The 18,726-nt window shown below is 40.9% G+C and overlaps 1 protein-coding gene across 1 annotated transcript in view; it reads right to left on the bottom strand.

The window, feature by feature from the left end:
* PLCH2 (phospholipase C eta 2) overlaps window positions 1-18,726 on the bottom strand; it is a 400,220-nt gene that overhangs the window by 132,878 nt on the left and 248,616 nt on the right. Inside the window, exons 2-4 of the mRNA XM_018565131.1 lie at window positions 14,566-14,712; window positions 5,546-5,789; window positions 1,908-2,037 (exon numbers count right to left, since the gene is read on the bottom strand). Coding sequence (XP_018420633.1) covers window positions 1,908-2,037; window positions 5,546-5,789; window positions 14,566-14,712 — 521 coding nt within the window. The remainder of the gene's footprint in view (window positions 1-1,907; window positions 2,038-5,545; window positions 5,790-14,565; window positions 14,713-18,726) is intronic.

The raw sequence follows: 18,726 nt of genomic DNA on the forward strand, positions 1-18,726 counted from the left end.
TGCAGCAGTTGTAAGTTTTCAGAAGATTTTCACAACTTCTATGTGTGTGTGTGTGTGTGTGTGTGTGTGTGTGTGTGTGACCTTACAACTTTTCTAAAGTACCTTGAGGCTACAAAGAATTTTAGTGCAGAGAAAGAATACTTTCTTTTTTTCTCTTTACGGTTCACCGACAAAGACTAACATGCAGTAACATTCCCCTTTCTCGTTATTTTTAACCAGGCAGTCCATGTATTTCTCATTGAGAACTGCTCCTAAAACGCAGACTCCAGCAGTGCATCTCCTGATCCTCTTCATCTGACAAGCAACAAAGACCAGGCACCGGGAAGCATGTCAATCACATGGAAGCAAGAGGCGAGGGCTACCGAAAGATTTGACTTCTGCTCATGAAGTACAGGTTTTCCAACACAAAGCTGTTCTTTGAACCCGTCTAGGATTTATATATCATTTTAACAATATAGAACACAATAGCTGCACCCAGACAAGAAAAAGTGCCTTTGCCAGGAAAGAAAAAATATCTTTCCACAGGTAAAGCAGATGGAAGTTCAAACCAACCTGTTCTGCCTTAAACACAGACAGTCTTCCTTCTGAAAATTCTTGTTGCCAAGATGTCATGTAAATCCAATGGCTTCAATACATCTGAATGCCACAAGCTGGAGTCACATCAGAACACCTGGTCTGCATTCTAGACAGGGTCAGTAATTCAAATAATGGCATTAGACCAGCATGACAGCCATGCAAATAGAATTTTCAGAAGTCAGCAACAACAACCTATAATGGGCTTGATACATCTTTAACATGTATCTACAGCCTACACCCTTTTTCTAAAAAAAATTGAAAAGTGTAAGGAAGGGTTAAACCCATCTTTATTTGTTTTTCTATTCAGGGGCAATCTCTTTACTTTCTTGTAAATGTAACAGGAAGTGAGAAAATTCCTCAGTGGAACAATTGTCCCCACTGAAATATTTCCCCTAAATTACTGTTCTGGTGACAGCTCAAAATGTGGATATCGCCTCACTGTCAGACCTGATGGCAATGGTCACTGGGACAATCGGTCACTGCTGGCTAAGTAAAAGTGATTTTACAGCTCTCCAATCAGTTTTACATGCTTGGGAACATAATTCCCCCACACTGATCTCTCCTGGATAGTATGAATGTGGAAGAACTCAGCTCTGAACTCTTCCAGGTTCAGCGCTGTCAAACTTCAGCCACTCTGGTTGGGGAAGAAGCTGATCAAGTTCAGTTTGTGCGTGATCGGTTTCAACAGAGTGCAAGGGTAATGTGTCTGCAAAAAAGGATAAAAATCTCCCTCTCTGCAAAAAGGTTTAGCAACTTCAGCTAAAATGAATGTGGCCAATTTACTAGAGGAGTTGTAACTGAAGTTGTTCATTTCCAATACCAAATCATTTGCAGAAGAAATAAACAGGAATTTTCTTTCTATGTAATTAACGTCAATCCTTATTTCTCTGAGTAAAGGTCCACAACTCCTTTAGTAAATCAGCCTCAATGTCTCCGTTTTGAGTGGCATGTGGTAGGGTATGGTGATACTGCTACTGTAGGGTACTGCTGTTCCTAAACATTCCAAGGATAATCTGATGGTGATAACAGTGCACCATGCTTGCTCAGTATGTGCTGAAATGGCCTCTTGTAGTATTCATCAAAAGCACGTCTCGCAGGGAGAGACAAAGGAACACAATTATGAGACAGGGGCAGTTGGTCACCTAATAGGAAGTGCCTGAACAAGGAGCCTCATGGAAGGATCCCCAGATATTTTAATAAAAGAGATTTTAAAATAAAAAAGCACTTATGAAATGAACACGTTAAAATTATATGAGATTAGGGATTGACATGCACAAGAAAACGTGTATACAGAATAGCAGTTCAGGAGGCAATAACCTGCATTCTCTTACCTTGAACATTTGCTTTACTTTCTGTCGTGGAAGGTTCACATTCAGTTTGTGCATTAGTTGTAAGACCTCATTTATACTCAGACTCCCATCTCCATTTTTGTCTGCTTCATCAAATGTTTGCTTCAACCATATTTGGCAGGAGTTAAGGAAAGAACATGTGGATCAGTCATTTCAGCAGAAGCACTTTCAATATTGATCTGTATGGTTCACCTTGCCATCATACCAGACTGAATTTCTTAGGAAAGTGTGAAGACTGAAAAATACACTGTCTTTCCAAAAAATTTGGAGGTGCTGCTAAACCACCAATCACAAAAGAGAAAAATCAAAAGGTTTTTTTTTCAATTTTACTATACATACATGGATGAACTTTCACTTAACATATATTGACATTCGTGTTGATCCAGATATTCAAATGTTAGATTTGGACTAAATCTAATGAATTCTGTTGTCCTGAGCCAAATTTGAATTTCAGTGTCCTGATGACCATTGTTACTGGGATGGAATTGAGAGAAAATGTAAAACTTTGAGTTATCACTGAAACAGGAGAAACATCTTCCAAAGGGGAAGACTTGTTCTGGTGACTCCTATGAAGAGATATCCTCTCACTTCCTGCAGTTTATAAAGACAGAAAGTAACAGAAAATATCCTGGCCTGCATATTAACTATTCCCAACTCTATCCTAAATTCTAACTCTATGCTAAGAAATAGAAGTTTTGGCTTTAGAGGCTTTCAGTGGCGTAACCAGAGTTATGGGCGCCCGGGGCAGAACATTTTTTTCGCCCCCCCCCAAGGCTTTAGATATATTTTAACAAAAGTTTAAGCTTTCAACGGATTGAAAACTTTAGGAATCACATTAACATCTTAAAGCTTTTATGATATTTTAGTCAAAAGGATTAAATGTACATTAATTCTCTAGGAAAGTTTATTTTGTAGCAACATACATCGTTGAGCCTTCTGGGGGTACATAGGGGCCAGATACGAAGGGGGCCCAATTAGGTAGGCTGAAATTTGGGAATTTCTTTTTAGGACAGCTGAGATCTTTAGTTCTGCATTAATAAATTATTAGGTTTACAGATTGTGTCATAGTATAAAGTTAAATTTTGTTTATTATTGCTGCTTCCCTTTTGCCAGCCATCTATATCCATAGCACTGGTTCCTAGTAGTGTACTCACTATGCCGCCAGCTCTCCTACTCCTGCCCTTGAATTGGGCATACTGTATGTTAAGATCAGTGACATATTGTGAAGGGTGATGCTAGCAGGTGCCACACAATGAAGCTACTGGAGGAAGGGGGGCATCCATTTTGCTGTGGGGTCCCACAGTCTATTGTTGAGATGATAGTGGTGTGTAGTTCACTTGGTTGGTATATATAGACACCATTTTGCATCCTTTTCTTGTATTTTCTACTGTGCATCTGCACAGTAGAGCACCATCAAAGTCTATGGTACTCTACTGCGCAGGCACAGCCAAGAGAGAAAGGACTTGCAATGCGGTATGTAAACAATTCCTGGAGACTTTGCCCATCGGCTTGAGGCAAGTATACTGCAGAAGGGGAGGGTGGGATCTGTTAGGTCAGGGAAGAGGGACAAAAAGGACAAAGCGCACTTTGTTGTACAGTGCACTTAGGCTTTGAATTAAACCCCAGATTGATAGCACTAAATTATCTGGAAGAAACATTATATCGCTGCAAAATGCTGCCAGGCAAAGCCGTGAGAGAATATCAAATATTTTACAATAGAAACATAATTTTCTGGCAGCAGCCAGGTTGTTTAGAGACTGAGGATCATCAATATGTTTTGTACAAGCAACAATAGGCCATGGGAAATATTGCGAAGAAACAAATTAGGTTTTAATCTAATAATTTATGAAGTGGGGAGTTTATAGCACAAGACTTTTAACTTATTCAAATGAATGCTTTATAAATTATGTACCATTTCTAAAAATGCCAAACTTGTAGCCTTTTAAAAATACAAAAGGTCGAAGTTTTTATCTTTACAACGAAGTGTTTCTAAAAGCCATGGAGCCATGGTAACACGTGGAAATTATAAACTTTTTATGGCCTGCAGTTTTATGCCCTTGTAACCCAATTAGTTCCAGTGAGAATTCATCATTTTTCTCATTGCAACTGTTCATGAACAATGTACAAGCATATCTTTGTCTACTAGATGGCAAAGGGCCAAGGAAGACAGGTTGTGTTTTATAACAAAGCATTCTTAGCGCTTTGTATAGTGATCACCCAATGGGCATGTTTGACTATGACCAGTAATGGAAAAGAAAAATATTAAAGCAAAAGAGCTATTGATCACTCATATTTAATTAAAGCTGAACTCCTGGTATGCATGAATTTGTTTGCATACTTAGATGGTCCTGCTTGGCTCAAGTAAGTATGCTTAAGTGGCCTGAAGATTTTACTACAATATGAGTACAAAAACAAAATAGCATCACATGTTGTCTGAGGGGGCAGCAGGGAGAGTGCAGAGTTGAGATTTAACCTTTTCTGAGAATATGGTGTTTGCCATTGCTCACATCTACGCTAACATTTCCAATATGCAAACCAGGAAAGTCTGTTGTGGTTTGGTCACACATAGTATTGAAGCCAGAGTATCAGCATGACATCCAGGCAACTAGCATTTGAAGAATGTGAAGTTAGCAATGGTAGACTCCATGTTTCCCTTGGGAAAGGTTTCCTTTGATTAAGCTCTCCTTTGCAGTGTCTAAAATATCGAATTAGATTGATGGTTAAACTACGAAGGCAATTTTAATGCTATCTTACCAAGTAATCTCGCCACTTAGGCAATCACTTCATTTGCAACTCATTGAAATCAACATGCTGTAAAGTGACATGATTACCACAAGTAGTTACATTGCTCACTTGTGCAAGCTTTAAATTGGTCATCTAGTTTAGCCATTACAGGTAATTACTTTTTGGGTATCTTTTACCATGGCATACCTAAAGGGATAGCATAATGCATTCTCAGTGAGCGCATGTTACCATTCCAGTGTTTAGTTAACCATCTCATCACCAAATGTCATTGATGCTAGACCAAATTTAGTAGCATCAGTTATTTGGCAATAAATCTATAATCAGTCAGAGATGCCGTCTTCATTTCTAAACAAGTTTGTGTGAAGATGCTTGCGATGAGGGTTGTAGCTATTACTCATTTTTGCTGGCAAAGCGCACTGGCTTGGGAGGGCAGAAAGTACATTTCTAGTAAGAGAAAATTGTATATTTCAGCATTTACAAGTCTAAATTGGCTATAAACCCTATGGTGGTTAAGGGTTTAGAAGAGAAAACAAACAGGCTGCGAGACGTCAACTGAGCTTCATCAATTTCATCTCTCAGATTTAGGGCATAATTAAGATTTATGAACTGGGAATTACAAAAAAAAACAAGTTAGCCTTGGTAACCAATATGAAAGTGATGATTTGAACTTCCTTGCAGCTGATTATCATTTAGAAACAGCAAGTCAATAGCTAGCTACTAGATGCTTTAAAAACATTTAAGAGATAAAGAGAGTTGTATACATGCTAGATTGCATGTTCTGCCAACTTTGAACACCAGTCTACAAATCAATATTGTATTTCACACACAACCAGCATGTCCCGCAAAGCTTGCATTTTTTATGTAGAAAAGGATATTGGTCCCGAGTCCTTTGACGTTTAGAAAGACTGTCTTCATCACTTATCCCTGCCATTAAGTACTTGAGACCCGTTATCCACGTCCGCGCTTCTTCACCACTCGAGGACACCAGATCAAGAGACTCCATGCGATCACCATAGTAGATACTGAAACAGCAGTTTGGGTCGAAGCTTCCATCAGCATATCTCTGGAAAATATCTGACTGTTTCCCTTCACACACCTCCTGAATGGAGTCAATCGAGACTATGGATATAAACAAATATAAAATTAAAGTTTAGGTGGATATAAGACATGGACAAATAAAAGAAATGTCATGAATGAACAGAATAAAACAAATAAGTACTAGGGTGACCAGACAGAGACTGATCATTGGCCAAGTAAAAGTGATCACTGCCATTCCAAGTCAGGCCATTGTGTAACAATCTAATGTTTGCTCTCAATCTAATGAAATTGGACAGATTTGAAAACTATCAAATTGTTAACGAACAGTAATTTGATACATTAAAGGAGAACTATGGGGTCAGTGTTTTTCCCCATAGTTCTCCAAAGGGTAACGGGAGGACACAAACTAGCGTCCTCCCGTTACCCTAAGCTCAGTATACCACGAGCTACAGCTCGTGGTATACTGAGACGCCGCAGCCGGGACGGATCACGACTCTTTTGACAGGATCCGCACAGCTGCGTGAGTGACAGCTGGCTCTGCCTATCTAGAGGCAGAGCCAGCTGTACCCGCCCCTCCCCCGTCCGTTCCGCCAGTCAGCGCTGGCAGATCGGATCGGGGAGGGGGGAATGCCCCCCCTCCCCCTGTCACGGCAGAGAGCCGTGACAGGATCGAGAGGTGAGGGAATCCGGTATGTGTTCCCTCACCTCCCGATCTACTGAGCCGACCTGTGACAGTCTCATTGTCACAGGTCGGCTTAGAACTATGAGATGAGTGGAAATCACTCATGTCATAGTTCTCCTTTAATGTTGCAGATCAATTCCAGTATAATGTAAATACCTACATTTATGTATACTAAGACCTAAATAAATAAGAACCTTCACATACTTATTCACTTGTTATTCTTTCCATAGTGATAAGCTGCTTGTGACTTTAAAAGTGACACTAAATTCAGGAGTTAAATCTTAAAAATGCATTCAAATACCCTATTACCAAAAATGTTATCTCATTTGTGTACCACTTAGCTGTAGATCCTCAAATCATCTCTGAATTGGTGCTGACACTGTCCTTCCTTCTAGACAGTGGCTACTTTTGTTCTCCATATTCCCTCTGTGTGTTGTAAGGTAGCTCAGCCCCGTGACATACTACAATCACAATCAAAACTAGTCATGAGATTGTAGTCCATTACGGGAGTGAGCTTGGAGCGGTGGCTATTTTTCAACAGACACAGGGACCATGGGGAACAAAAGTAGTCACCTTCCAGAAGGAAGGACAGTTTCAGCATGAAATCAGAGATGATTTGAGGATCTGCAACTGAGTGATACATAAATAAGATACATTTGTGTTAATAGTTAGGGTACCTAATTGCATTTTTAAGAATTAACTCACGAGTTTAGTATAACCTTAAAGTAAGGAGTGATGCCACAGCTAAAACCAACTAAAGCATGTCAAATGCAGGTCAGTCAATTTTGAATGATCTGAGAAGCAAGCTGCATTTGCTCATTGCAGCCCCTCAACACTGGCCCAAGGCTACCATTGTTCCGCCAAAATTTAGAGTTTGGCCGGATTGGCAAACATTCAATTTATATACTTTTGACCAAATCCCAGAGGGTTAAATGAGTAAAATTAATTCTGGTAAAAAAATATGATCTGTCTATTATATAAAAAAAAAAAGCCTCTAAGCTTTTCGAATGCATAAGCAAACATAGCCACATAGCTATCTTACAAAATGGATGTGTAAATTGAACTTCATGGAAATAAGCACACCTTGCCTTGTAGTGGAGCCAGCTCACCCATTAAAACAAGCTGTGTACGTAACTGCAAATTGGGGTTGGCAAAGCTCCAGCTCTGGAACTTGAAGGTGGCTTAAGGATCTGGAGCAGAGGCAAAGCTGGAGCAGTGATGAAAATAGAACAGAATTGAATTCCAGAGCTTAAAGGTGGCCATACACTTCGTTGTAAAGTAATTAAAAAAAGTACGATCTGCCCATCTTGGACAGGCAGATCATACGTGCGATCATCGCAAGCCCGTCCCCCTGAGGGGCGGGCTTCCAATGACCGCAATGCTGAACGGGCAGTGTGCGTGTGCGCACACCGGCCCCGTGCGGCATTGATCTTCCGATCATGCTAAAAACCAGCCGATAATCGTAGATTCTCAAGTGGTTTTCTAGCATGCTCCTTAGCCAAAAGACGTGCGACCGTACAGTAGAAACGGTCGCACATCTTCATTCACACTGCACGATTCTCGTACGATCGTGGGATTTCCCGCAATTCTCGTACGAGAATCGTGCAGTGTATGGGCACCTTAAAGTGGACATTCTGCAGCGTCTCTTTTGAATTCTAATTCACATGATTATCACATAATTATCATACATTAAAAATAACATAGGCCAAAATGCAATCAATTTTGCAATAGTAAAACAAGTGTCTAGGCTTAATTTACTAAGTAGCAGGAATAAAGTGGCAGCTTAAAGTGTAACTCCAGCCAAGACACTTTTTCCACCTCTTTTTGTTGTTTTTGCAGTCTCTGTGAGGGAGCTTTACCCTCACTCTCGGTCTTAAAAAGACACACGAGGAAGGGAAAGGCTATTGTGGCAAAGTAAGGAAATTACAACTTTAACAGCTGTCTATGAAAAAGGTGTGGCCATTTGCATATTCTTCCCTCTCTGCTTTTGTTATGGTGACAGCTGTAACATTTTAGAATTTTCTTAACTTTCTGGTACAGTAAGCTGGTTTAGGCTTTCAAACACTTTTCCCCGCCCATGCACACCTACAGTCTTTGATGGACAGGCTATTTTACTTAGCTAAAACACATAGCTCCATTGGAAGTGACATGCAGCACCATGCAGGACCCTCTTCCTTGTGCCTGGTAATAGAGAGAATTCTGACATCACTATTAAAAAAAAACCTTTTTAAAGTCTAATTAGCTATTTTAAAAAAAGGGTATATATTGAGCTCGGGGAGGGGAAAAAAAGATCAGTAACACTGCAAGGTGGATCTCTGAGTTCAGCTTTAAAAGTTTAGGAAAAATGCCAAACTCAGCAATGGCCCTGAGGCTCTTTGGCAGTAGTTCGTGGTACACAGTCTTTATGTCCATTTCTAGCAGCAATCCAATGCAAAGGTTTCAGAAGAGATCTATAAAAAGCTCTAGACCCAAAATTAACTGATTTCTGCAGGACGTATATAGTGATCTAGGACCGCCAGTGATCGAGAACATTAGTATTGTGAGCTGCAGGCAATAATTTAATAGCTGTCCAAAAAATGTGCCTCTCCCGTCCATCATCTCACTTATCAAATAATAAAAGGACAATTCAGGGGAAGCAGAAGAACTGAACTAGAAAAAAAAAAAGAAGGCATAGTATACAGGATATAATTTCCCCTGTGACCTGAGAAAGAACATAAATTTAATATACAGAGTAGCAGAGACAAAACCTGAATGCTGCCTCTATCAATCACCCGATGTTCCATTCTGGCATCCAGCTAGTAGAAGCCCCTGTTTGGATCTAAATGACTCCATTACATTGTTACATTACCCATTTGTGAGAAGAATATTAATTTCTCATTAGCCTCTGTGAAGTTTCCATGAGTGCAGACACTATCCATTCTGTACAAGTCAGGCTGGGAGCCATTAAGTAATAATTCTTCTCATGACAGCACTTCAAGGATATGATAATGTTTGGATAACCAGCAATACTAATTTAAATTAAGGTCATTTCTTGTAGCTATGTTCATTATGGCTGACCGTAAACTAACCGTATACATTTATACAGCACAAATTATGTGCTAAATGATGGCCGTGTCATGTAGAGAAAGTGTAATGATCATTTGGAGTACATATGTAGGGAGTTATTTTGTAAAATCCAAAGGACATGGCTTATTGAAGTCTGCTGCAATACTCAATTACTCTGGAGGTGCACCAGCAAAGTCCACCAACTGATTAAAGACACAAAAGTGCTTTCTGTACAAAATGATTTTAAGAGACTGGGCCAGGAACTTCGCAAGATATTTTGTACCCTTACATTTTAAGAGGTCTTACCTGTCTATAATGCACAAGTCTTTTGTATTGCAGAATTCAACATGTTGTTAAAATTAGCTGGTGAAAAGCTGAAAGTTTTGGTTATGTTAGCCATAACATAACCAAACAGCTCTTATGTCCAGGGAAAACTTAGACTTTGTTGCGATTACAGTGACACGGTTCAGGGATTTAAAAAGGACTGAAAAAGGTATACAGGAAATAGAAAGAAGGAAAGCAGGGAGGTGGTGTTACCATTTAGGTCAAACATAGCAAAAATAATTCAGAAAACAAACAAATTAACTACTTGAAACACTCTGGACCTGCCTATAAAACAGAGAGGGATCTTCCTATTAGTAGCTGTAGTATACAGACCCCCAGGACAGTCTGAGGATTGTGATAACGTGTTTGACAATGAAAGCAGAGGTTTTAATTATGGATGATTTCAACATGCTGGACGTTAACTGGAGTTTTCAAACTGTTCTTACAAGCAGTAGAGGAGATATGTTGGAGGCAATGAATGGGGTTTCCCTAAAACAGTAAAAAGCCCAACCAGAGAAGATCATATTCTAGACCTGATATTGACAAATGGGGATTGATTGTCTGATGCTGGGAGGCGGGAGAAGATTTTGGGTCAGCTGTTCAATCTTAAATGACAAAGTTAAATATGGAGTCTGTTATTGCTAACCTAAGACTGCTATACTAATTAAATGACTTAATTACTGTCACTGACCCCAAACAAGTTTATAGATCAAGTATCCTGATTTTACTTGCTGCATGCTTGTTCTCAGTTAGTGATTGGAAAGAAATGATGCAGTGACAGCTAGTCCAGTAGCCCTAGCTAAAATCCCTCCCAAGTGAGGAAAATCCCTAGTGGTTAGAAGGGTCACCAGAACTAATGCCTCCACTGGAAGTTTTCCCATCTATTCCTGTTCTGGTGACAAGCCAAAATTTGGCATTTTCTTAAATAATAGAAAACAAATTGCTTCAAGTGCACTTTAAGTGTTAAACAAAATAGCATTCACCATTCACAGTAAAGACAAATTCCTGGCCGCTCTCTAAAACCTATATTCAAGACTAAATTGTTTGAGGAACAGAGACCGATTCCCTTCCTCTAGTTCTTTACTATGTCATTTTGCTGCCAGTATATCACCCACCCCCATCTCATTCAATACATTTATTCCATAGCGTAAAATACTCCTTCATATGCTAGCTACGCTGCATGATTTTGACCATACTTAGTAAGTGCTGTCGCTAGCTATAATCAGATGAATCAGACAAATCCGTAAATCAGGATTACTTCCTTAGCTACACTGCACAGGCTGATGATGTAAAGAAAGATTCTGTACGGTAACTGAAGGATTGATGACAGATGTGTGACCCAATCATGGCCAGCCGTGGTGTAAGCGCAAATCAGAAGAAGTGATATGTTGGTTCTGAGTGTAGGGCCATCAACACTGAAAACAAGTGGAAACTGCCCTGACTACTAAACTACCTCTACACTTTCACCTACCCCTAACACTTAGGACTGTTAGAGTTATCTCTAAGACTCGACCTAACCTTTAAAGCTGAACTCCATGCAGATACAGAAGATTGAAATGAATGCATCTTGGCATAAATACATCATTAAACACCTCCCTACAATCCCCTGCACAGCAGAGCTTAGCACTGGGAGAGGGAGAAGCAAAACAGGGATCCAGTCAGTTGTGCTGCACTGCCCATGTGCTAACAAGCAACATGCTGATGAGTGGAAAGAAGAGACTGATACATAAATTATCTCATCAGGCTGCTGCTTCTCCTTCACTTTCCAGTTACAAGCTGGGGGAGGGTCAAGACCTGCGAGTATTACTTGACTGTAGAAGAGAAAAATCAGGTCTCCTGCCATACCAGACAGGGCTGTGCTGTGTGTCAGAGCTGGATGGAGAGAAATCTAAATAATTTGGCAAGTAAAACAATATTCTGTTTTTGTATTAAGTCTTCTGCATAGAGCTCAGCTTAATAAACCCGTCAAGAGAGAAACGGAGACTGCAATTGCTGACTTCTATTCCTTGAAGTGCAATTTGCCTGGCTGCTTTGGTAAGCAATACAGCATAGCTACCAACTGAATATATAGACTGCTGATGGGACAATAAAGAAGCAACACCACCTTGATAGGGTCAACCTTGTGCTCTCTTCTCCTGTCAGCACATGACTATAAGGCCGCCAGCAACGTGCAATTTAATAGATCCCGACTGGCTCAAAGTGCTACACCTCCACCCCTCAGAGTCTGTGTCTTGTTGTACTGGAGACTATAGCAGTGTAAAGACATATTTTTACATATGCCTGAAGTTCTGCTTGGAAAGGGTCTAGCAACATTTCTAGTGGGAGCCATTTTGACTCTCTTCATAACCTGATTGGATCTTTTGCCTCCCTGCTTCACATGCCCTACACCAGGGGTAGGCAACCATGACATGCCATCTGTGGTGAAACTACAAATTCCATTATGCCTCTTCACTGTGGCTGTCAGTCTTGGTGTAGGGTAGGGGTGGAGATAAACACACCGGAAACTGCCGCATGTAAGCTGGATAAATGGGTCTATATTTTAGGTTTCGTCTCTGCTTAAAACTGGATGCACAGGAGCTAAAAGAAATATACAGGAATAGATGGCTCTGATCCTTTTCATGTTTGTTTTGGGGGGAAAAAGCGATTATATGAATACATTGTTTTTAAAAGATAATGCTGTCCTTCATGGAACCAATGAAAGGCTACTTGGTTCATTTGGCATAGCTCACCATACTGCCTACTATGTATCCAAACAGAGCTATACTGAGGTACAATTACTTAATTACTTCTCTGTGTACTAGGCCCCCTGTGCTGCTAGGCTCCTTAATCATGGTACATACATACTATATAGGTCTGTGCAAAGCCAAGATTGAAAAGGCATTAGATCATTCAAATATTAATTAGCTAATTCCTCGCAACAATCCAGCGTTCATGTAAGAGCCTCCGCAACAGATTGTTAACCATACCTTGGGAACCCTGTTCCTTTAAAATGACAATCTGGCTTTTCTGCACACAGACCCCCCAGATGATGTGCAACCCTTCATACTCCTGTGTACAGGGCTGTCAGTGCTAACAAAGACAATCTAGCTGTACACAGTGCAGCTCAATTATGACAAAGCAGGAACAAAAGGAGTACCAGGAGATGCATTACACTCAAAAGATAACACAAGCCCCTGGGAGGGAGCCAGCGGGGAAGAACACATGTCCACAGTAATGTAATGCCTGCAACTTGACAAAGAAAAACAGTCTAACAGGTATCTCTTCTACATTACAAGCAAATGCCAGAGCTGACACCGATAACTGAGGAAACCATCTTGGATGACAAGGTCGGGTCCGGTGAGCCGCTCTACGTCAACTCACTACAGAGGTTAAGGATGCTCTAGGATCTCCTAATCCAGCTACCCCAGAGTAGCATCTGTGTCATAAAATCCACTAAACTGTCTTCATGGTGTGTCATTGTCATTTTTCATCCCTGTACAAGACCAGCTCTCCACACAAATACATTGTAAATTTACTCTATGCAAATTATATACATACATATACAGTAAATATACTAGGACACTGGAATATTGAAAAGAACAAAAATTCAAAACAAACTAATGGGTCAAGTTAGGCTGTATGATGACAATTACTTAAATGGCAATCCCTATGTACAGTATATGGGTTGGAAAGTATTCCCATGCCCTCAGATAGAAAAAAAACTTGGATGAAAGGGGTTGTCAAACAATGAAAACATTGCTATAGCTTTCCTGTGTATGTTTGAAGTCTGGCTTCAGCACAAAGTACATGTCAAGTCAAGCTATGGTTAGATTTGTAGGCACTTAATAAACTTTCTATGTGCTTCAGCAAACAACATACCTCAGTAAGCCTTGTAATAGACAATCAAAGGTTAAAAAAATCTTTGCCGGTCACTGTCACTACTTAGGAAGAATTGAATGGAGCACAGCTTGTACTAGATCTGTGATGAATTGGCATAGTCCATTAAAAGTGGCAGTTTTGATGCATATCCTCCCTCGCTGCTGCACAGCTTCTTATGTCACCCTTCTGCCCACAGCCGCATAACTAGACAGTGATTCAGGAGCATTACTTCTGTCCAGTGATCTGACCCAGAAATTAGTAATGCTAAACCAGGAATTAACAAAGTGATCTTAATTGTTAGCAAAGGTGAATTACAAGAGTAGCTGGCCAAAATTACAAATCATTTGTCAGGTAAAACAGTAAACATTTATGCATTTCAATCGTATATGTAGCTGCTTGCCCTGAGTTCCACTTTAACTCCAGGGCCAAGGGGAATTTAGCTGGACCCATAAAGAAGCTTCAAAACAAGTAATGTGTCCAGTGATGGCTTGTAACTTCCTTTGGTGATGCCAGAGATGCAGTTGTATGGACTTCATTTCACCTCATAAGCCAACTAAAAGATTTTTAAATCCACATGCTTCATCTCAAATGAAAACATATAGCTGACTTTAGTACTTAGGCCCGGTTCCCACCTGGGCGTTTTTCCGCGCGTTCGTACTCGCGGAAAAACGCTCAAACAGGGAAATCCCATTATTTTCAATGTGCATGGTTCCCATCTGGGCGTTTTTCCGCGAGTACGAACGCGCGGGAAACCGCCCTACGCCCAAAGAAGTACATGTACTTCTTTGGGGCGTTTTGGTCGGGCGTTTCCATTGGGATACAGCCAAGTAGCCCTCGGAAACGCGGGTTTGTCGCACGTTTTTTTACCGCGAATCGCATATTCAATACGCCTAGGTGTGAACCAGCCTAAACAGTCATGGCAGGGCAAAGCAGTGACTTAAGACTTACTTTTGGCCTTTTCATTCTTCCTTGATGGTCTCCACCGTATACAAGACTTGTGTTCATCTAGGTAGTAAAACCGAACTAGACCTTTGGAACTACCTCGCAGTTTGATCATTTGGGTCCCAGCTTGCATAGAACTCATACATCTTTCCACTGCAAGAGAAAAAAAAACAAAAACACACAGTTTTAGTATAAAGCTCCAAGACGCAAAAGGCAATAAGCTAAACTCATGGTAGAGCTACTGCACATGTCCTATTCAAGCATCTAGTTGGCCTTACAGTTCTGTAGAACCTACACAATCACAGTTTTCCCAAGTCTGCCACAACTAGTTGTATACATGGATGGCAGTAAACAGAAATATGTAAAATAGACCCTTAAAGTGTATGCAAAAGCAAAACTTTTTTTGTTAGTTTTCGGGAGAATAACCCCTTTGTTTCTATGGGTTTAGACTTGTTCCCAGAACAAGAGGTGACAAAAAATCTTCCAAAGGCAATGCCTGCTTTGGATCCGACTGTCTAAAAGAGAAATCCTCCCCACTTTGGAAGACTTCCTGTAATCTCCTGTTGCGTCTCAGGGACAGGAAGTTAAGGGAAATCTCCCCAATCAGTGGCGGAACAATCACCATAGCGACCCAGGCAGCCGTTATGTGGCCTGGCCAGGACATCCCCCCGATGCTGTGATGGCTGCCTGGGTCGCTATGGCATTGCAGGCTGCTAGCTGTAACTGGCAGCTGTGAGGAGTAACACGCCGCTGTTTAGATCACTGACAACCTGTCAGAGATGTGTGCAGTGCTGCGTTCCTCCTCCCAGCCGCTGCTGAGTCAGTGACAGCCAGTAGCTACGGAGGAGGAGACTGGGCCCGGCATCGGCAGCGAAGGAGGAGGTGGGGCCCAGAGATGGGGGAGGCAGGGCCCGGAGATGGAGGAGGCAGGGCCCGGAGATGGAGGTGGCAGGGCCCGGAGATGGAGGAGGCAGGGCCCGGAGATGGAGGAGGCAGGGCCCGGAGATGGAGGAGGCAGGGCCCGGAGATGGAGGAGGCAGGGCCCGGAGATGGAGGCAGGGCCCAGCAACGGAGGAGGAGGCAGAGAGCAACAGGTGGCAGAGGGCTGACAGGTAAGAGGGTTAGACCAGCTTACCTGAGACCCTGCAGAGCCCACCATAGAGAGTCTATGGTGGGCTCTGCAGGGTCACTCAGGTGGGTTGTGTGGGATATCAGGTGGGCGTAACTAGAAATCACGAGTCCCCATACAGCATTTTGGTATGGAGCCCTGTGATTTCTAGTTACGCCCCTGTCCCCAAAGGCAAGCATACAACCAAATAACAATCTGACAGATGGTTTACTCTTTCACCCTCCCCTACCCTATCCAAAACTCATGAAAGTGACACAAAATCTAACAAAGAAAATGTTTAAGAGTCATCTCAGCAAACCTGAGTAGAGCTTAAAAAACATATTTGTATGGTGTTTTATTATGGACTGAGCTTTTCAGATATATTTTTATAACCATTATTACTATGCTCAAGTCATACGGGCATTAGTGCACAAATAAAATATTTGGTGTTAAACAATATCTAAAATTCTTAGGCAAATCATGAAAACAGAAAATAAACTAGATGCAACTTTACACGGACCCGGCTAATCTCCATGTGTAGATGAATAATAACAGTTTTTATGTGCCAGTGCCTCAGTGAATTGCAGAGGTTTCACAGCTTGGTAAACAGTTGAGCACTTGGCTTAGAACTTCATATATCAGAGCCAACATGGTGTGGCTATAAAGTCGCTTTTCAGAATGCCTCTAAGCAGCAGCTCCGCAGTATCAACAGGAAGGTAAAAAAATAAATAAATGTTTTAGCCCTAATGGGACTCATGTCATAATTTGTAATATTGTACAGGTAAATTTCTAACAAATTAAACATATCCATAATTACAGCGTACCTCATCTCTACAGAATACACAAAGCTTAACTGCGAGTCACAAAGTGGAGAGGGAACCGTTAAATAAGAGTATAATTTCTTATGAAACAAGTATCCATCTTGCTACTTTTTCTGCTCAAGGCGTGTTTGCCATTGACTACCACTAGAGATACCTACGGGCATACACATAAGACCGAAGACAGGTGTTGCATGATGGTTGATGACTGCTGTCAAACAGTTGACATTTCTAAGACTGCCATATATATGGTCAGCATTACATGGTCAGTTCAGTATTATCACCTTGGCTGCATGCTGCTTGTTATGATCATTTCTGGACTTTCGTGTAGAGCTTATTGCATGAGCCAGTGATTGGATGAGCTAGGCGTCAGTCATGATTACTGATAAGTGGCTTGTTAACTTGCCTAACTGCTTTTGTGTTTGAGATCGCCAATGCTATGAGCCATGACTAGCAGCTACTGGAGAACAAAATGCCACTAGTTGTATGTCTTATGAAGACATATAATATATATTCAGTTTTGTTCATATCATACATATGAAGTGGCATTCTGTTCTCCAGTAGCTGCTGGCTATCTCTGACACAAAAGCTTATGGTAGGTTGACAAGCCACATGTAAGTGATTATGACTGACACTTAGCTCATCCAATCACTGGTTCATCCAAAATGTTCTACACATGCTGCCCCAGAAATTATCATAAGCAGTTTGTAACCAAGGCAATACTATTGAACTGACTGTAATGATGACCAAATATATGGCAACCGTTTTTAAATTTAAATTGTCCAACTAGTTTGTAACAGCAGTCATCATCAGTCTATACAGTTATGCGTTTCTTTTATGTGGGCAGGGATGGCAGCATTTGCCTTGATCCATGCAAATGGTTTGTGATTGAAAACTGGTTAAAGTTGCTAAACATTGCTGCCAGTATAAGCAGGGATTTACAGAGCAGAATCCCAGCACTCCTCATTCCTTCTTACTATCACAACTGTGCATCCTCACCCCTACTACTGGATGAAGGCACAATTCTAGCACCAGGTCTCAGGCAGAAATGTACTTAGCATTCTAATCCACAACAGCTAGAGAACCACATGCTGTAACCCATTCGATACCTTAAGCAAGATAAATGTAGGAATATAATGACAGCATCAATGTTTCTCGATACCCTTGCAATGTTATGTCCCGTGCCATGTGAAAAGGCAAAAGACAAAAACATTAATCTTATAAAATGTACAAGACAAGGATGGGGAAATAAATTAGTTCAATATGTCAAAAAGGACTCAGTTATCCTCTACATTATCTTCTGAATTATGGTGAAAGTGCCCTGCATATTGCATGCAATTAATTTCTATGAAATACAGAAGACTTCAGATAGATTAAAGTAAGTATATTTCCAGAATCTTAAACTGCTTTATTTCCTCTAATGTAGGAGGTCATTTTAAGTATGTGTACTGGGAAATAAACTTCAAAACCGGTCAGAATATTGAACATTTACACACCAGTCAAATATCCATTTGACCTCATAGTATAAGTGAATGAATTAGCCTTGCATGCATCCTCTGCAGCTGACCACCCAACTGGTAAATGTTTTTGCCATCAGTACCCTTTCCTGAAACGTATCGTAAAGACTTGTTTTTGAAGATGAAGGCTTTCATTCTTATGCTTCCTTCACTAGAGACACTGACCTTAAACAAGCATGCACCGAGTGGAGAGTCAGAGATAAAGAACAGAGGAGGTCACCGCCACTTCAAGAATCATAATTAATATGACTTTTTTAATGTATGTTCATATTAGCACTTAGCAGTGGAGAGTCAGGACACGCGATATGTATATGCTTGTTCCATGTCAGTGATTTTCCATGCCAGTGATTATCCAAGTAGTGATGTGATAAGGAGCACCAAAAGGCACATATGCAGCTACAGTAGAATTCTATTTTATGGAGTATAAAAGCCGCCACGTTTCCAGTCAGAGAGTGCTTCCTTTATGACGCAACTAGCGCTCCTTCCAACAGTAGAAAGCAATTCAGCATGCATCCACTGAAATACCACTTGCAACACCGGTTTTGTTTACAATCCTGATAAAAGGGGGTACATTTTATCCCTGAAACGTGTAGACTTTAAATAGAATGGAACTTTAGAAGCAAATGTTTATTTGGCATGCTTTATACGTACACGTTCGGATATTTGTAGCCTCATTTATCTGTAGCACATCTGCAGCAAGAGCAGCCCAAATACATCCACTAAC

This window comes from Nanorana parkeri, unplaced genomic scaffold, assembly GCF_000935625.1.
Source record: "Nanorana parkeri isolate BGI_ZX_2015 unplaced genomic scaffold, ASM93562v1 scaffold815, whole genome shotgun sequence".
Classification (NCBI taxonomy): domain Eukaryota; kingdom Metazoa; phylum Chordata; class Amphibia; order Anura; family Dicroglossidae; genus Nanorana; species Nanorana parkeri.